The sequence below is a fragment of the Lasioglossum baleicum genome, unplaced genomic scaffold (genome assembly GCF_051020765.1).
Source record: "Lasioglossum baleicum unplaced genomic scaffold, iyLasBale1 scaffold0025, whole genome shotgun sequence".
In the NCBI taxonomy this organism is placed as follows: domain Eukaryota; kingdom Metazoa; phylum Arthropoda; class Insecta; order Hymenoptera; family Halictidae; genus Lasioglossum; species Lasioglossum baleicum.
This window is the reverse complement of record NW_027469085.1, coordinates 164,426-183,349: the sequence shown is the minus strand read 5'-3', so window position 1 is coordinate 183,349 and position 18,924 is coordinate 164,426. Positions and strand designations below refer to the sequence as shown.

Here is an 18,924-nt window from a genome sequence, read left to right as displayed (position 1 = left end):
TCTTAAGAACACCACATGTTTCGTTGTAATACTTCACTTTTCCTTGATATTCGAGGAACACTACTTCCTATTCCAATTCTCACAGATATCGAGGAGTAACCTAGAAACGAGTGGAGCTGAAATAAAAAAATGTTAAATGTTAAGGACATTTTTTTCGAACATTTGAAAATTTGAAAAGCAATCATATAAAATCTCTTTATGTTTGTTATTCTTTTGTTTTAATTACATTCATTTCATTGACATCTAAATCATTACAAGTTAATATTTTTTAAAAGTTTACATTTGGAAAACCGATCGTTTTGTAGTGTCTTTTACACGGTGATTGCTAAATTATAACTCAAAGTAAATCAAAGTAATTTAGTTAATGATAAAATGTTTCATTATTTCTTTGGTCCTAAGAAAACTTAATTCTTTCAATAAATTACAATAAAAATTAATTTCTAAATCTGGCCAAAAAATAGTGTCACCCACATACTGTAAAGTCAGGAGAAAGGTGGCAGGCTTTTAAATAATTACTATTACATACTATGAGAAAGAAGTTTTTCTTTGTACACATGTAGAATGATTATTTAAAAATTTTTGTATAAAAATTGTTAAAAAATATGAACGTGCTGCATATATTTATGTAAATTAACAAAGAAAATTATACTGGAATCAGTACATTATACAGTATACATATTACACACAAAAAAGTTTTCAGTATATTGTATTTTCAGTTCAAGCACTCGAATCATTAATTATTAATTGAATTATGATCGAAATGTGCACACATGAGAAGATAAAAATATTTTAATATACTTGTACCTGAAAGATATTGGAATGTCTGGCTTCTCTGTTTCCTTTAAAATTTTGATTTTGCATAAAGATCCGCTGTCTACTAATTTTATAATTCGTTTTTATTATTATAAAATGTACAACTCGTTTACACGAGTACTTGTAGAACTTGTGAAAATTGTACTCATCTGGTAATCATTCATCTGATCGCGGAAACCGCGAGACACATTAACTTGGACGTTAGTAGGTTTAAAAGTGATATGAGGTGACTGTACATTTTTTTTTCCGTTCGTTCACTTTCTTATGGAGTTCCGGTTCTGTCGGCAAGTGCGGCCGCTCGCGTGCACATACTCTCGTTCTCTCTCACACATCTGCATATTTTCCTACGGACGTAAAATAGCACGTGGAGTACCACGGGAACACCATTGAATTCGTGACCTGTGAGAAACTTGTAAGTAGTAGTTGGTCGCGCAGATCTTCACTGCGCTTGATTTTATACCGCATTTGCTCCCCTTTCGCTGCTGATCTTCGCCGTTTCCAATCGTTTTATTGAAAACTGCTTTGAAAACGTTACGTCAACCATCTGTTAGCTCTTACCATATCTCAAAATGACACGATAGATATTCTTCTTTTTAAATTTTTTCACAAACTTTATTTTGACCGACTTTTTAAAAATTTGTTTTTATTCATTAAAATTAATAGTGGCACGCATAGAAAAATATCAGATTATTCCCAAAGTTCGTGGTGAATTTGAAAATAACAGTTGATTAATTATTGTATAGTTAACGCCATTTCCTATAATTGTTTTTCAGCGTTTCCTAACAATTTGTTCAGTTGACATGCTATGTATGTAGATTAAAAACTTTGTTATAGTATGTCACACTTATTTAGTACAATTTGGTTAACCCCAGTAGTCACATTATGTTATATTATTATCCAGGTCAGCATAAATAAATTAATGAAAATATTTGGGAATAATTGATGCTGGAATGTAATTAGTATAACAATTAGTATAATTGCTCGCTTTAAGTGAAACTGTTGAATTGTTCTAGAATAATACAACACAATTACCTATGTATGTTTCTCAGGAAGTGATCCACTTTTGGAGCATCTTGCGTGCACGTTTCACACTGATCGATTCCTGCGGGAAACACGCAATGTTTTTTAACAAATTTTGAATCTTGTCACGATGTGTAATTATTGTGTAATGAAGTATTATTTCTAAAGCTCATTCAGATTGAAAAAGAAAAAAGGATTCTTCAAGTATATAAGATTGCTTGAAGAATTATGAATTAACATTACATACGATTACAGGTTTTCTTAGCATTGTTACTACTGGCCGTCCTATGCAGGACATCGTCGGCCTTGAAAAATGACCGAGGAGGGTCATCGTTTAGCGCCCGAGGTCCAGGCAGACTTAGTCGAAGAATCGCGTTAAATGAATACCTCGTACCGCCACCACTTCCGAGACAGCATCCGTTCAGAACAGGAAGGTTGGCTAACCCGCAATCAACAGATGCACCTGGCTACTTCTCTAAACTGATGAATTGGTTCAATCCTTTCGGTTTCGGCTCTCCGGCAGCGCCACCGTTGAAACCCCCACCATTCCACGAACCCTCTTTTCCACCGACCCCTCAGTCTCATCCCCCACAGTTTAACGTACACCCTGCTCCTCCTCATCCTGTTTCATCTCTGTATCCTCCTGCTGGACCACCATCCGATTTACCTTTGTACCCACCTCTTAATCCTCCACCCAGTCATCCTGGCTCGGTGTTCACGCCTCCTCTCGGTACACACCCTGTCCTGCCTCTCAGCTCTGCTCCCAGTCATCCTGGACCAGTCTACAAGCCTGCTCCACCTCATCTACAGGAACCGAAGCATTATGCTCCGCCTCCGAACAAAGGGAGATCCTGCAACCCTTGCAACAAGGTTCCTTGGATTCCAATGCAAGGCGGCGACCTTCATCCGGAACAATTCCCCTCTGTTCCGCAACCGTCCAACGGATATCCTCTTCTCAATAATCACGGAAGTCACGATGCTCAATATGCTGCCTCGCACGACTTCAAGGTGCCAGACCTTCTTCCTCACGCGCAGGTCCAATCAAACGGTCAAGCAGGTGTGATCGGCCCGGTACCAAACCCTCTGTTGCAACCTAACCCATCACCGCCGATCTACAGCGCCGAATATTTCGGTCAACCTTCTCAAAATCCTCCGGCAGAAGAACTCGGCCTTGAACCACCAGCTGTACCTCTGCCACCATCGATAGCCGAGGGACACGCGAACCCCCGCGACAATCACTTCAACAATATCGGCCACCACGATCTCACGTCCAGTGGGACGCAAATAAATCAAGGTCACGCGAGCGTTGTGCCTCAGAACCATGGACCCGAGGCCAATAAAGATGTTAACGATCACCGGGAGTCGTTCGATCCTTCTGGCTTCAATAATCGACCTGGGGTTTATGGGTCCCCTTTAGATCAAGATTACCACGATTCTGCTACACTGAATCAAGGTCACGGAGGTTTCAACCAAGGCAACCAGAATCCGGTTGTAAGCTACGGCTCGTCGAATGTGCCTAACGGTGAGAATCATGGATTCACTAGTCAGAATGGCGACGTTTACCGCGAGCCATTCGAATTGAACTCCGGACACGATGCTGGCGCGCAGTACGTGCCGCCAGACCGAAGTCCAACTAGCTTTGGTAGTGCTACCTTCGATAAAAATCCTGATGGAAACTTGAATTATCAGTACTCGGAGGATTTGTCTCCAAGCAGCAGCGTGGTTGAAAGCTCTCGCGCTAACGCTTCTGTGAAGAATATCACGATCCACATCGAGGAGTCGCCGTTGTTAGATTTGTCGAATGAAAGCGAGAATCAGGGCAACGCGCAATGGCAATCGCCGATTATCACGGGTGGCAATACTGTGGACCCAACCACTAATTATCATTTCGACACCGTCAACCCGTTCCTCGACAATTCGTCGAGTTACGTTGGGCTGGCGGCTTCTTATACTCCGTCGTATAATCAAGATGTCTTTGGACAGTCGACACCGTCGATCCCGAGACTCTCAGATAATAATGAGAATCGACACAGCGAGACGTCGACGACTGGTACGCACTATACAAATCAGCAAGATGTTTCGCATATCTCGACGTCCGGCCAATCGGAACTGCACCGTAGGCCGGATCCGAGGGTAGCTAGTGGTACGGTTCAGAAACAGCAGACTACGAAAAGGAATAAACAAGTAAGTTGAATCTAATATTGTAGACCAACGTAATGCGATAAAAAAAATTGTTTAAACAGACTGCACATACAGGGTGTCCCGAAAATGTTGCGTTCCTTGAAAAGGGTGATTCCTAAGGTCATTTGAAATAACTTTTTCCTTTACGAAAATGTTCTCCGCGGTTTCGTTAACCGCTGTAACCACGCTCTGATTGGTCCGTGTTTTTCGTTAATGACTCCGTAAGGCGGTAGATTCCTTTCCAGGATTGCAAGGGTGTGGGATTCGCCTTCTCATTTCTCGATAATACAAACACAGGGGTTTTCAGTAGTCAAAACCGCTAGATAATAGATCGATCTAGGGCGCTATCTCCCTCAAAAGTCCTATTTTTTTCGTTTGGGAGGCGTAATTTGTATTATTCGGCAGCATGTAGCTATGAATAGCTTCCGAATAATGCAAATTACGCCTCGTAAACGAAAAAATAGGACTTTTAAGGGAGATAGCGACCTAGATCGATCTTTTATCTAGCGTTTTTGGCTATTGAATAACCCCGTATTTGTATCCGCACCCTTGCAATCCTGGAAAAAGAAGTCTAACCCTCTCAACAAAGCCACGGAGAACATTTTTCCAAAGGATAATAGTTACTTCAAATGACCTCAGGTACCTTTTGTTTACTTGTGATGTTTTATGATAGTTAGTAGTAACAATAAATATTTAAATTTAGCTGGTAAATGTCTCTCGTAACAAACATTGCTGATCGATTGGAAACGTTTCCTCGATGAAAACGAATTTAAATCCGCGTGTGTTAGGTCAGTATTGCAAAATTTCACTTGAAGCTCATCAACGAATCTTGTTTCTGGGAATGTCACAGCTGGTGACATTGCATAAACCTTATTCCGTATATGCACGTTTATGTTGGTAATCACGGTTGTTCTTGCATGCAGGGACCCTCGGGTTCAATGAATAGAAAATGTGCTCTTTATTACGAAATAATACTTCAGGTGCAAGTCATAATACCGTACACGTCGGATTATACACCAATACCATTCCAACAGTCTTACGGAAATTGGAGCGTTAGAAATAATCCTGAGAGGTCACAACCGAGGAGTGTTCCGACACCGAGTGATCGAGACACGAAACGAAATTCGAGAAACGAAATTCGATTGATTAATCGCTTACAATCGTCGGAGATAGTCAACGATACAAGGACCACTAAAGCAAACAGTTCTATCGATGTACAGAGGTTGCAGCAGAATATCGACAACTGGACGATAGATGTAAGGTTCAACTTATTTAATTAATTTCTTCTTTTTAGGTGTTAACAAATATTCAATTTTCATGTATGATAATGTTCTTAGAAAAATGTTATGTATTAGGTGAACATATTATTACGTGACCCTCTTCGTAAATTACTTGTTCATTTACAAACCATCAAAATATGCTCCGGTCTAAAAAATAATCTCCATCGTGTTCGATACATTTACTCCATCGTGTAGAATGTACAGGGTGTCTCAGCTGAAGGAGGCCATCTAAATATTTCCTTTATTTTTAATGGCACAAAACAAAATATTTATGGTATAATTTAAATGGTATCGAAGGAGGAATATCATAGAAGAACAATTTTCTTTTTGTCCGGTTATTTTGTAATAGTTTTTTCAAGGTCATCGTTATTTTTTAACGGGAAATCTTATTTTTTTTATTATTCCATCTTGTTAATGACTTAAGCATATTCAAATGTATTTTTCAGCCGCTATAAGATGGAATAAAAAAATTAGTTTTCCTAATAAAAAAATAAGGATGACCTTGAAAAAACTATGAAAAAATAACCGGACAAAAGAAATTGTTCTTCTATGATATTCCTCCTTCGATACCATTTAAATTATGCCATAAATATTTTTTGTGCCATTAAAAATAAAGGAGATATTTAGGTGACCTCCTTCAGCTGAGACACCCTGTATAGCGTAAAATGCTATAACATTTAATATATACAGGGTGTATCAGGACGAGTGGTACAACCGAGCGGAGGGTGATACTACATGTATTTAAAAATAAGTCGAAAAAAAGGAATAACATGTTTTCGTTCGACGCTTCGTTTTCGAGAAAATCAAGTTTGAAGTTCCTCCAGGTTCGCGTGCTTTAGTATAGTATGCACAAAGTAGAATTGGTTGATCATGGTCAGACGCGTCAGACGTTTCCTATGCAATAGCACGTGTATTCGCTGCATTTTCAAACTCGATTTTCTCGAAAGTGAGGCGTCAAACAAAAAGCTGTCATTCCCTTTTTCCGACTTATTTTTACATGTAGTATCACCCCCTGCTCGGTTGTACCATCCGTCCGGCCACACCCTGTATAATGATATATTATTGACATTTTGCTGATCGGCGATTTGGAACCGGTCGATTCAAAACCAGCCTGTGCACTGTGCAGTGAGAAACTGTTCTTCATTTGAATGCAAGATCGAAGCCTTTATTTTAACAATTTTTGCCTAAACGAAGATAACTAAGAATACCTACAATGCTCTTGAAAATGCCTATATCGATATCAAGCTCTGTTCACAATTGTTCACAGTAAGGATCGGAACAATTTACTTTTAGCCCCGGTCTCCCTCGTAATACTCGTAACCGGTCAGCAATGTGTTAAAAAATAAACATCTCCAAATTAAAAAATATTATTCTGAATAATGTTAAATTTATTATTTAGGAATTCTCGAAACCTACACCGTCCAGTACTGTTGTACCAAGTTCTTCGCATCCTCATCCTCTCTGTATAAGACTTGGACTGTACGTAGACTGTCCTAAGAAAATTCCAACCGAGTACTTGACGACCACCGAACCTGGTGACCGTACGAGTAAATCAAAAGGCAACAAAGAAAGCGTGTTGGCTGGTTTTAAATTCAACGATGTGGATCCCGAAGGTTCATCTAGCAATCACGTCGAATCGGTTCAATCCGTAAGTTTCTTTCTAATTTTATAAAATGTAGTGCCATTTTATTGATATATGTTATTGTTTGCACTAATCGGAAGGTGCGCAGAAAGTTTGAAATATTTTGTTTTCTCATAAAGTGGTTCAAATACACGCATTATTCAGGACGAAAACTAACAAATTGTCTTAATGGTGCATCTTTGAACAACTAAATAATAATGTTTTAAAAACAATCTATCTCATAATACGAAAATAGAAAAGACAAAGTTTATCGTAATAAATGTTTTTGCAATATTCTCACATCTTGCAGATCCCAATAGAACATGATTTACTTAATAGATTATAGTAAAAATTGATTGTCGAGTTTGATAAAAAAAGAATGGTGTCGACGTAGCACTCAAAGTGTCAAATGTTACACTGGGATGGTAAAAGAATTCTGTGCAAGAATAAATAAATAACCATTTAAGTAACATTCGCGGATATAATGAATTTTATTTTATAGCCAATTCAAGTTGTTCGAGTAGAAAGTCCGAATTCGCCAGCCGGTAATTTAGAGAATACAAGTGAACCTACAACAGAAGAAATTAATGCTTGGAAAAGGTATCCTGTGACGATATCTGCCGTAAATAAGGAAAAAATTTACGTGGTGACACCGCAACCGCTCCCAGCAACGTCTTCTAAGGGCAATTTCCAAAAGGGAGGGAAGGTGCAGAAAGAAAGTCAATTAAATGACAATAATTCGCAGAAAAGTAACGATAGCTCGAGTGAATCCGATGCGATCGAGAAAGCCTACCGGATGCTTCCACAAGCAGTGAATGAATTAGAAGACCCGTCCACTTTGAAGGCAATCCCTGATGCATTATTATGGGAATTTCCGTTCCGTGATGAATTTGCTGCTGTGCCTTTAGATGAAAATGACGATGAACCGACTGATGACCTTGTGGAAAAACCGAAGCTTTACGGTGGACACTCCAAGGTAAGAGGATACAATAAACAACCAAAAGTTTCTCCCATTTAATTTCTAAATTGAATTATTAACCTAAAGCCAGCAATAAAAAATATAAAATATTCAACTATATTTGTACACAGTCTATAGAATATCCTATTTAATGCCTAAATTGAATTATTAGACTAAAATAAGCAGTAAAAAAATATTCAATTATCTTTATACTATATTATTTATATGTTAGTATGAATTATTTGCAAATAAATAAATGATTTTAAGTGAATATGTGAATATTTACAGGTTTCGCGAGCTAAACGATGATAAGGAGATACTTTCGCGAACGTGAGATTTAGGAATAATAATAAATAACTGCCAATAGTTAGTTAATTTCTATAAACTTACAAAACATTATACGTATTCCTGTTACTTTAATGGTCCCCTACAACATCGTAACAATAATTTCGACGTTTGAGTGTAAGCATGGAACTTTTCAATGGCCAGTGAGTATTTATAATATGTTTAAGTCGTTTGTAAAATAATAGTTGATTTTGTAAAAAGACTCGAACAAATATTAAGCCTTCGATAAAAGTAAGTACTTTAATTGATTTTCATATAAGGAAACATTTCGATGATACAATTACATTAACACAGACAGTATTTATAACTCTGGTGCTTTGTAAATATATAATAACAATTAAGGTTCCATTAGTATATTAGTCGTAAGTTAATCGTAAGTGTAACTATTAAAGTAAAGCAACGTGTAAATTTTCTAGTTAATACTGTATTATATTGGAAAATTTACTGGCAACAGTTTATACGCAATTCGCATTTTAAAATGTTAAATGAACTATACGGTATTAATTATAAAACTTATTTATTAATTCAGATACTAAAACGCTTGGCACTTTAGAATACGGTATGTGTGTATGTGAATATTTAAAATTTTATAATACAGAACATTTAATAATGAATATATTATTAAATTATTCTTTTTAGGTCCAATTTGCTTTGCAAAGTCTCCTCTAAAAAAAACCTTAGGATTTCCTTTACCCTCACTTTCGATGATTTCACATAATTGGTAAACGGCCAAAAGAAGTCGGCCATTTGTATTCAGACGCGGCGTCAGTGCACATTCATACGTATACAGCATGCCGAAAGATTGACAATGTTTCTGGCTTTCCTGATTATACGGTGAAAGGAGATCATATTCCGGTTCACGTTGTCCCATCGATTGAAAAGTGCAGACACTTTACCATAACTTCGTGACTGAAATTTAAGAAGACGGCTACTCTCTAATTTTCTTACAGTCCGAAGCGTCACGGAATGACCATTGAAACAAGAACATAATTCACTTTGACATTTAAGATAAGTGAACTCGTAAATGAATAGCTCATTGACCTAAATGAAATTGAAATGGTCCAGTAAAAAGTTATTCTAGTACTAAAATTAAAGTTTAAATTAATTTAAGAACTTCTATCTCAAATTTTGAGCATTGGTTAAAGCGTAAAATAGACGTAATCATGTTCCTCAAACAAAGCTTGTAGCGACATGCTGATTCCTGCACGGTGTGTGAGAACTTTTACCGGAAGGTTCTGGGAAAAAACGGCCCATTGTTACCGCGAAAGATCGCGGCTGTAAAAAAGACTAGAGCTGAAGTAACGAAACACTTCACGTCATTAAGTCTATTCCCTGCAGCGAACGACATTGAACAGGCACATGACCTTAATTAAAGGCAAGATGATACCGTGGTTGCTGTACCATATAGAAAGTGTCGCAGAATTTTTTATTTCTGCAAAATATAGAAAACAACGCGTAGCTGATTATTACTATTTAATAAAGTAGACGTAATTCGATGGTTGTCGTTTGCAAAATTCGACAAACCATTACAACTCGAAAATCCATTATACATTATTTTAATTAAAGGTTGCGAAACCGTTTTACATTTGTGTGTGTATCACACAAAAATATTTAAAGAATTGCAAAATACAATTTTTCTGAAAATCCGAAAATTTTATATAGTTTTAATTATTCCAAATTTTTTACAGAAATGTACGTATATTTGCACTTTTCGCAAACTATTTAACACATTTTATGACCATTGATGCACTTATTCTGCATACAAGTGTTAGAGGTTCATCCGACGAAAAGTTTAATAATTTTTTCGTTGCCTTTGATCAAGATAAACTGTCTATTTTCAACTTTTAATTACAGTGCAATCAAACGATTAAAATATGTTATAGCTATGTGTAGATTCTGTTTCTTCATTGTGAGGCGTGTAAGAAATTTTTTAATACAACAAATATTGTCTTCTATGTATATTTAGAAGGATTTTGAATACATGTGGACGTATAACAGTGATATTTAATGACGTTAAATGCACATATTTCATTTAGAAACATACAATTACTATTATTATATACATGTACTTCTAAACACAAACATATGACAACATAAATTAAATAATATATTTTATTATTCTCTATTAGATTAATTTACAAAAATTACTGTTATGAGAAAAATAATACTGCACGACGGTCAATGTGCTTTAACTTTTTCGGTAAGTACCGAAACGTATTTACATAATGTTAATGTCTAGTAATACAATTTAAAATCTGCAGTTATTGTCATCATTAGAAATTCATTGCGATTGATGGCAGTATAGCAATGTTTTACTAAGAACGACTAATACATATGTACTACATTTACAAATGTACAATTACTATTTTATATTAGATTTAAGACTAGGAGCTGTCCTGTTCCTTTTCTTCTAATCGTATTGTTCTTCTGTGTACAATTAGCATCTCCACAGACCACATCACTAAAGTCAACGCAGTGACAAAATTCATCACGACTATGCAGGGTGCATAATATCCAGTGCTGTCACGAATTACACCTGTAAGCATCGTAAGTAAAGCACAATAATTAATCAGGTTAGTGACTTGAAAAAGAATTACAGTGACTCTTCTTAATATTCCTAAACTCTTAAAAACACAATTTTTATGAGTTTGCTAGGTGTGTATTAGATATTTATGAACAAGAGTGTATATTATATGTATACAGTGAGTCGAATTAATATTCGGACGATCTAAAAAAGACGATTCTTCTTTAATATTATACTATACGGTTTGAACTTTTTTGGGAAGCTAGAGCAATTAGTTTACTATAGGATGTGAAAAGAAATTTTGTCAACAATTTCAATTTATCGGAATTGTCGAAAAAATACTAAAAGTTGCATTTTAAAACTTTTTCATGTGGGCCTATATTGAAAATTTAAAAAATAGGTTTTGTAGATCTGTGTGAATTAAACATATTTTGAAAATTTCGTCAAAATCGGTCGACGTTGTAATGATCTACAAACGTTCAAAGATGGTAAAAATTGCAGATTTTCACGATTTTCGGCCTATATCTAAGAATTCTTACATCTTTCAATGCCTGTCGTTTTTTTCGATGAAACTTTTACAGTGCATATAATTGACGCAGACCTACAAAACGTACTTTTTAAATTTTCAATATAGGCCCACGTAAAAAAGTTTTAAAATGAAACTTTCAGTATTTTTTCTACAATTCCGATCAATTGTTATTTTTGAAAAAATTTAAAACTTTATTGCTCCAGCTTCCCAAAGAAGTTCAAATGGTATAGTACAATATTAAAAAAGTTATCTTCTTTTTTAGTGCGTCCGAATATCAATTCGAGTGACTGTACTACTATTTACGTATTACAAAGTTTCGACATACCTACAATAGGGCCAGCAACTAAAAATATGATACCATTTAGGATCATTTGAATCCCTGATGCGTTCGGTAACCTGTTAATGGGAACGTAGTGCGGTATTACCAGAGACATGTAGATCGAACGAATTCCTTTGGCAGCCCCTAATCCAACTGCGATCAGTATCATCGACGTAAATCCATTGGCGAATATTATAGCTGTGAAATAATGAATGAGTTCACTAATTGAGTGAAATAAAAGTCGCAGAATTAGATTGTAGGTCTTTATGCAAAATAAAAATTGTTCGCGTATGTTTAAAAAAACGACAGCCACTTAGAAATGTCCTCTTTTAATAAGTTAGGTAGATAAAAATTAATATTGTATATTATAATGCTTACATGATCTAGCAACTATTAAAAGGACCAAGCTTATCATATACATAATTCTTGGTGGTTGATTCAACCATTCGCCAAGGAATGAAGCGACACTTCGGAAAACTAAATCCAAAGTGGCAATAATACTCATAACAGTCGAAATTTCCTTGGTAGTCAATTTCATATCTGTTAAAATGAATGGCGTCAATTGCGAAAAGTTCGCCTCGGCAAAGATGGCTATCGACATCCCTGCCATAATGTTCACAAAGATCGGGTCTCGCAGTAAATTCAGATCAAAAAGTTGAACTACTTTCGCAAATATTTCTTTCACAAATGACTGCTTCTCGGATCTGCAAGTAAAATGCTATCATAAACTGTCAGTTCAATTCTTGAATTGCAAAGTGTATTACTTAACATTTTCGAGTATGTAACAGTCATACCACTAGCAACAGTTATAACTCATTTAATGAACTAATGGAGTTGGAAATTATATAATAAATCCAACAATCGTGTGCATGCACAATAAAAAATCAATAGCTTTGGATAAAACAAGGAAAATAAATTTTTTAACGGCAAATTGAATCGTTTTTATTGATTAAATATAGCAAACAAACACCAATATTAAATTATTAATAAAAAAATCACAATAAGTTTCAGTAGCTTCTCTCTACCAAATTAAGTTTGAGTCAATAGAGAATGCACACGGTACAATTGGAAATCGACAAACGGTCTTAAACTTGTGGTTGATAGAATAAATATTTTTAATATATAAGCTAAATTTTCTCATTAGCTTCCTTTGCATGTAATTGATAATTGCGCGTATAAAGTTTGATAAGTATACTCTTTTAATGCTCATCTAATAATACATAACTACAGCCTACCTTCAGAAAGGTATCGTATTTTTTAAAAATGGTATTCAATAATTAATGACTAGAACGTGGATATTTGTGCAAATATGGCATTTCTCGCATTCCTACAGTACAAATTCGCTCTAGTATGGCCAGCCAATTGGTGAAACTCTTGGTATGACACAGCTTTTCCATTAGAAGAAGGATAAGAGAAAGAGGCGCACATTCCGAGAGGAAATTTCATAAATGCGTCGTCGCGTCGCCTTGTTTTTTTACTGAATTCAGAAGAATTTCTTAAGTAATAGCAGTCAAGCAGTCAAGGTCAATTTGGTGGTCCATTTTTTTAATAGATCTCCATTGATCCAGAGGTATCCGATCCCGCTATAGCGATCGTGATATATAATTTTTATGCATTCTGTACATAAGCCATAAGCTATTCAATTTGTTTGTATATGAGCAGATAAAAATCTAAAAAAAATTAAATCAGAAGAATCTGCTTTTAATAAATTCAGAGCATATACTGCATTAAATTTTATTAAAATCGTGACGATGTTTATGTGCTATAAATGCGCAAAATTTCACAGTTTGCACGTGTAAAAGCCATATCATTACAAGAAACCAATCGTCAAATTTTTAACATTTAGTTCCGAGTCAGAAAACAAACATGAATTATTCGAAAAAAGGCCATTGAAGATAGCGAGACCAAAGACACGTTTCTTTAGCGCTCTAAACCTCATAGTTCAAACAGACTGCCCATGTGTCAGTGAATCGGGTCCAAGTTTAACGTCGGTTTATGTAAGACCAAATAGCCTTCGGGTAGGTGGTTCTTTGCACAGAGTCGTCATTCTGCAGTGCTACTCTATTCTATGTATTATACATATACATATGTATTTAAAACGCGGTCCACTGACGCCGCCAGAGAACTGACCAATTACATAGATACTTGGCTTATTTGACAAGTAGATCCTCCGCGTTTAGTTGAATAAGGTTTTTCCAACCCGCAAGACGAAGCTTAATTAACTGCGTACGACTCACAGAGAGGTTTTTATAATTATGTATAATGCTACCGAATTTTTTCTTTCTTCTCTGTCCAGTATTTGAGGTATGTGAAAACTTCAGGACCGAAATGATCCTTATATCGTGTAGAAGCACTTTTACATTAATATAATGTAAGTCGATTTGATACAAAAGAATTGGACTATTTTTTCGTAATTAAAGATACGGTTGTAAACATTCATAGTGGTATATTAGTCTCTATATTTAGGAATTGTAAACAATAAATAATTTGTTCTTATGGTATAACTACCATTAAGTGCCACGTGTATTTCGTGATACTTTAAAATTGTGGATCTTTACAAATCTTAACAGAAAAATTTTTAATTATGCCCGTATACATACTTATCGTTGCAATCAGTCTCCGCGTTCAATGCAGCTTTCTCGTCATTCTGTTGTGTTAACGACTCGCTGTCCATTGCTCCCTGCAGAGTATAGCCGTTTCCATTGCAAATGTTCAGATTACTGTATTTTATTGAAGCATACGGTTTTTCGTCGAAAATTTTAATGCTACTGCCAAGATTGATTGTGTTGGTACTTCTAACTAGAAACAAAAATATTCCTAGTATATTGTGAACATTGTAGATGTATGAAGTTATAAATTATTTCTCAAACTTACACAGTCGATTAAGACATTGTTGACTCCTTGTACTCTCACATATGGAAACTGATTAAATATTTATTATTATAAATAGCATGATATATAACGGTTTCTTTAAATACATATATATATCAATCATATTATGACATAAAAGCAGAAGAAGCTTTTTTAATAAAAAAAATAGAAATAATAAAATTGTACACCAAAATAGTAAAAATTAGTATAGTTATTATCGTTATTAGAAACGTAAGTAAATTAGTTACATTAAAAAATGCATAAATATGCGAATTCTTGTACAAAAGACCTCTTCTTCTCTTATTAACGTAAAACTTTATCGCATATGTGCGAAGATCTACATCTACATCTTTAATCAATCTCAATAAAATTCAATTCCATATATATTTTCATTACCACTTATTGTATCCGAAAATTGTCGTGCGTAAGGTACGTCAAATCCATATATGCTACCAATTTCAGCGTCATGATCAATGGCCGAAATAATAGCTTTCCTCTTTCTGGGTATGTTATTTACATCTACGGCTGAATTTGCCGTGCATTCTTCTTCTTGGAAAGGGTTTTTCTCATCTAAAATTAACTTCGCATCAGCAATAATACTTATACTAATACAGAGTTAAATTATCTCGCCTAATATACAATTTATACTGATTAAAACTCTGACCTATAAGTAGAGTTTCCTTTTCATTCGTTACCGCGTCGCCGTTCGTCGACTCTGGTTGCACTTTCACGGTTTTCAAATGCCACTTTAGTGGATGAAGTAACGTGCATCCTACCAATGAATGTAAACTAAATGCTCCGAATAATAATATCGTACCCTAGTAACATGATATTTAAAAACATCAAAAATATTGCAATTGTTTAATCGGTGTCTAATCTTGACTATCCGAAGAAAATATGAATGGAACAATTTTGTTGTGAAAAATGTCCGCCGTCTGAGGGTTCAACAAATTTTTATATAGGCAAACACAACATTTAGAAATATTTTCTATCTTCCATCGCGCGTAGAACCGAAGTAAAGAAATTAAATTAATTAAAAACGTACCTGAAATCCGAAGTAAGAGAGTAAAACTGTCGTCACTTGTGGCAATATTATAGGACCTAGCCCAACAATTGTTAACGCTAAAGACGTAGCACGTCCTCTTTTCTTTGTAAAGTAAGAATTTAGTGCGAATGAAAAGGCAGACATCGACATCCACATACCGACGGCTGTACAAGAAAATGTATTGGTTAAGATTAAACCCTTAAACATAGTATACAGGGTGTTTCAACTGAAATTACCATGTAGAGAAATATTGTGATGCAAACCATGAATGACCTATCTTTCGTGAATCGGTAGAGGTCAAGGTAAGATTAAGATCTCCGAAACGCCTTCACCATACAAAAAAGTTTCGCATCACAATATTTGTATACGTTTTGTATACGTAATTTTCTACTATTGCGATAAATAATGAAAATATTGGACCATCCTGTACTGTGTGATTATGAAAAGATACTGTTCCCCAAAATATGTTGATACTCACAAGTAAATAAACCGTAAAATATTAAAAGTAGGGTGAAAGATCTAGTGAACGCTGTTGCAGTTACACCAGTAGCGTACAATAAGCTAGCAATTATCCCTACTTTTCTATATCCAAAAGTACGTAGCAGAGGACCGTTAATTAACCCGAGTATCATGCCAGAAGCTAAATTTGCATTTATAATAATTGTTGCCTCTGTCGCATTGAAGCCGAACAGGGGAAACGTGTCCTTAAATATTAATCCGAATCCATGCAAAAGGGATCCAGTTGAGATCTGAAAATAATATTTGTACGTTCGATAGTTATTCTAAAATAAATCCTGTTAATGCATGATTTTCTTTAATAGATGAACAATGGGTTTTTAATAAATGATTATTGATCATGTGGTAGCTGTTTAACGAAAAAATGCGATCATAAATCAAAAACAGAGTTCTAATAAAAGGAAGAAACCTTCGTTTATCGAGTAGATAAAATTATATGTATTATGTTAACACACTCTTCATGCATTTTTATCCAAATTTTAATTTCGGACGTTTGTATGAATATTAAAAAACAAACTATTCTTAGTTAAGTAGTTCCAGTAATAATTTCGATACGACAACGGTTATTTCATACAACATGGCAGTTTTTACGTACCCCATTTAAAGCATAAGCCAAAACAATCATCCAACCCCATTTTCCATCGGGAGGAACTTTGGTAGTTTCTTCTGCAGTCATTTTTGGTTTATACATTCCTTCTCCAATAGTTAAATTACTGTTACTCGTTGTCACGATTCATCACCCTTTCTTACAATTAGAGTCTTAAAATAATCAGTAAGCTAAGACAAATTCTGAATATTATGTGGAATTTCCTAAATAGTACATACATTCTACACCTACAATCGATCCAAAAAGTATTTGAATACTAAATTTCCGATTCTCTAGAAATTATCAATATTTAAATTGCAATATAAAATACAATAATAAATTGGAGCTCAATTTAAAGCTCGAAATTAAAAAGATGAACAGTTTAGAAGTTAAAAATATTGGACGATAAAACTGTGCTCTTACAATTTTTAATCGTTCCGTTGTTTGAATTTTATACAGCATATATTTTTGAAAATTTTTAATCGGTTACTTACTCCGTTTCTCCTTGTAGTTCATTATGTTAGTCGCTCAAAAAAATGTACTGATATAGAACTAACTTTGTGTAACAACTAAATGCGCATCAAAGCCAACGTTGAATGGCACTTTTTCTCTGAACACGAAACTTTTATAACAATACTGTGACGTTCAAGGATTTTTTATATAAAATGATCACTCGTTCATTTCTTTAGAACAACCATCTGTTGAATAAAAGAACTTCACGTCGCACGCTTGATAAAAAAAGTACTTTTTCGAACTGAATTAATTCTCCATGGTACTAATCTTCACGAACGACAATACCGTCTGATTAGTTTCTTCGATAACTTTATACATATATACTTTCTTGTCATGCTGTCTTATTATGTAATAATCATTTTCTTTTAAATTCACTGGTTAGAATCACGAATTCACACTTCATTAAACATTTATAATTACGTATAGCGTTCATGACAATTTAGAAAGCGTTTTATGATAAGTCACCGCGAACCGCAATTGGAGATGTAATCAGGGCGTCGGAGGAGTAATACCAATCCTGCGCTCTCATGGTGATGGATCTTGAACTGTCATCGAGAGGCGAATAATCGTTACATTTTATAATGATTGAGATAAACCGCTGTGATATCTAATCTAAACTACTGTCTTCTTCCGTATACTTTTATCAAGGTTGCTTATTCTAAAGGATATTGCAACAACTATTATGAATTTTCTGTTGACAGATCACACTGCAATTTTTGCAACTAAACCAGAAGTCGGTTTCTATAATTGTTTAATGATTATTTCAATATATCTACACTTTTTGTTCCCAGATAGCTATAACTTTTATCATCACTAGACTGCGGATTTTATGCATTTGTGACAAAAATGAGTAGGTGTAATTCAAAACAGGAAGAACATTAACAGAGTTTAACAATACCGATGTACTATTTTTAACGTATAAAAATCATTAATGAGGAAAATCAATTTTTACTTAGCTCGTATAGCTTGTTATTGACGTATAAAAATTTTATTTTGCATAAAGATCCGCAGTCTAATCATTACTATATTAGTATTAATATAGTGACATTAATTATTTCTTTCTAAACGAACATTACGTGATTCACATACAAGAGTTTTTTATTTTAAATATTTTATTTAAATCCATAGTGTAGGTATAGTGTTAAATAGATTTTATTAGAGAAAATATGGGATGAATGAAAGCTAAAATTTTTTAAATAATAGGTAGATCCTTGTAAAACGCGATACTATATCGGCTAATGGAAATTCCGTGTGAGATTAATATATCGTAAATGAGTGAAACATATCTACAGACAAAAATACATTGCACCTTAATCTGAAACCACATTCCGTCACTATACATACATACATATATCTTATGTGAGGACGTAATTAAGCCGATAAAAAATCAAATAAGTACGATATGAATTTTTACATTTTTTATTACACTATACATATTCTACATATACAATGGATCCGAAAGGTATTTGAACACTTTCCCATTCTCGAGAAATTCTTGATACTTGAACTATAATAATTTTGTTAAAGATTTCATTTAAAAAATGCTGTGTGCAAAGTTTTAACGAATACGAACAAGCATTTTTTTATAAATATGTATGGTATGTATACAGGATGTCCCAGAACAAGTGTCGTTCCTTGAAATAGGAGGTTCCTGAGACCATTCTAAGAGACATTTTCCTTTGCACCAATGTCAACTGCGGCTTTGTTTAGGAGTTATTAACGAAAAACACGGACCAATCAGAGCGCGCCCTGGCCCGGCGCGCCAAGCCGCGCCGGCAAGCGAGTGTCGCGGTACGCCGTGAC

The 18,924-nt window shown here is 34.8% G+C and overlaps 2 protein-coding genes across 4 annotated transcripts in view; one reads left to right on the top strand and one right to left on the bottom strand.

Moving 5' to 3' along the window:
* Positions 1–11,047, top strand: part of LOC143219362 (uncharacterized) — a 21,889-nt gene extending 10,842 nt beyond the window's left edge. For 2 of the 3 annotated variants that reach the window (XM_076445373.1, XM_076445371.1), the window contains exons 2-6: positions 2,089–4,017; positions 4,995–5,270; positions 6,694–6,942; positions 7,418–7,891; positions 8,162–11,046. In XM_076445373.1, the coding sequence (XP_076301488.1) occupies positions 2,317–4,017; positions 4,995–5,270; positions 6,694–6,942; positions 7,418–7,891; positions 8,162–8,182 (2,721 nt within the window). In that variant the 5' untranslated portion in view covers positions 2,089–2,316 and the 3' untranslated portion in view covers positions 8,183–11,046. Of the gene's footprint in view, positions 1–2,088; positions 4,018–4,994; positions 5,271–6,693; positions 6,943–7,417; positions 7,892–8,161 lie in introns of all 3 variants that reach the window. The other variant, XM_076445372.1, reaches the window with a different exon arrangement.
* LOC143219363 (uncharacterized) lies at positions 10,210–18,816 on the bottom strand. Its single transcript, XM_076445374.1, has 11 exons — positions 17,103–18,816; positions 16,618–16,781; positions 15,985–16,255; positions 15,507–15,670; positions 15,126–15,279; positions 14,858–15,031; positions 14,465–14,512; positions 14,191–14,389; positions 11,969–12,294; positions 11,597–11,788; positions 10,210–10,754 (listed from the first exon to the last, which is right to left on the bottom strand). Exons 2-11 carry the CDS (start codon positions 16,711–16,713, stop codon positions 10,603–10,605), a joined length of 1,776 nt encoding a protein of 591 aa, XP_076301489.1. The 5' UTR covers positions 16,714–16,781; positions 17,103–18,816; the 3' UTR covers positions 10,210–10,602.
* Positions 18,817–18,924: the final 108 nt, after the last annotated feature.

Excerpts from the sequence above, each read along its gene's own strand:
- LOC143219363 (XM_076445374.1), bottom strand. The coding sequence starts at position 16,713 with ATGTATAAACCAAAAATGACTGCAGAAGAAACTACCAAAGTTCCTCCC. Across the intron at positions 14,513-14,857 it reads ATTTTCGGATACAATAAGTG|TTTCCATATGTGAGAGTACA; the intron begins GTAATGAAAATA and ends ATATTTAATCAG. Across the intron at positions 10,755-11,596 it reads AGTTGCTGGCCCTATTGTAG|GTGTAATTCGTGACAGCACT; the intron begins GTATGTCGAAAC and ends CGATGCTTACAG.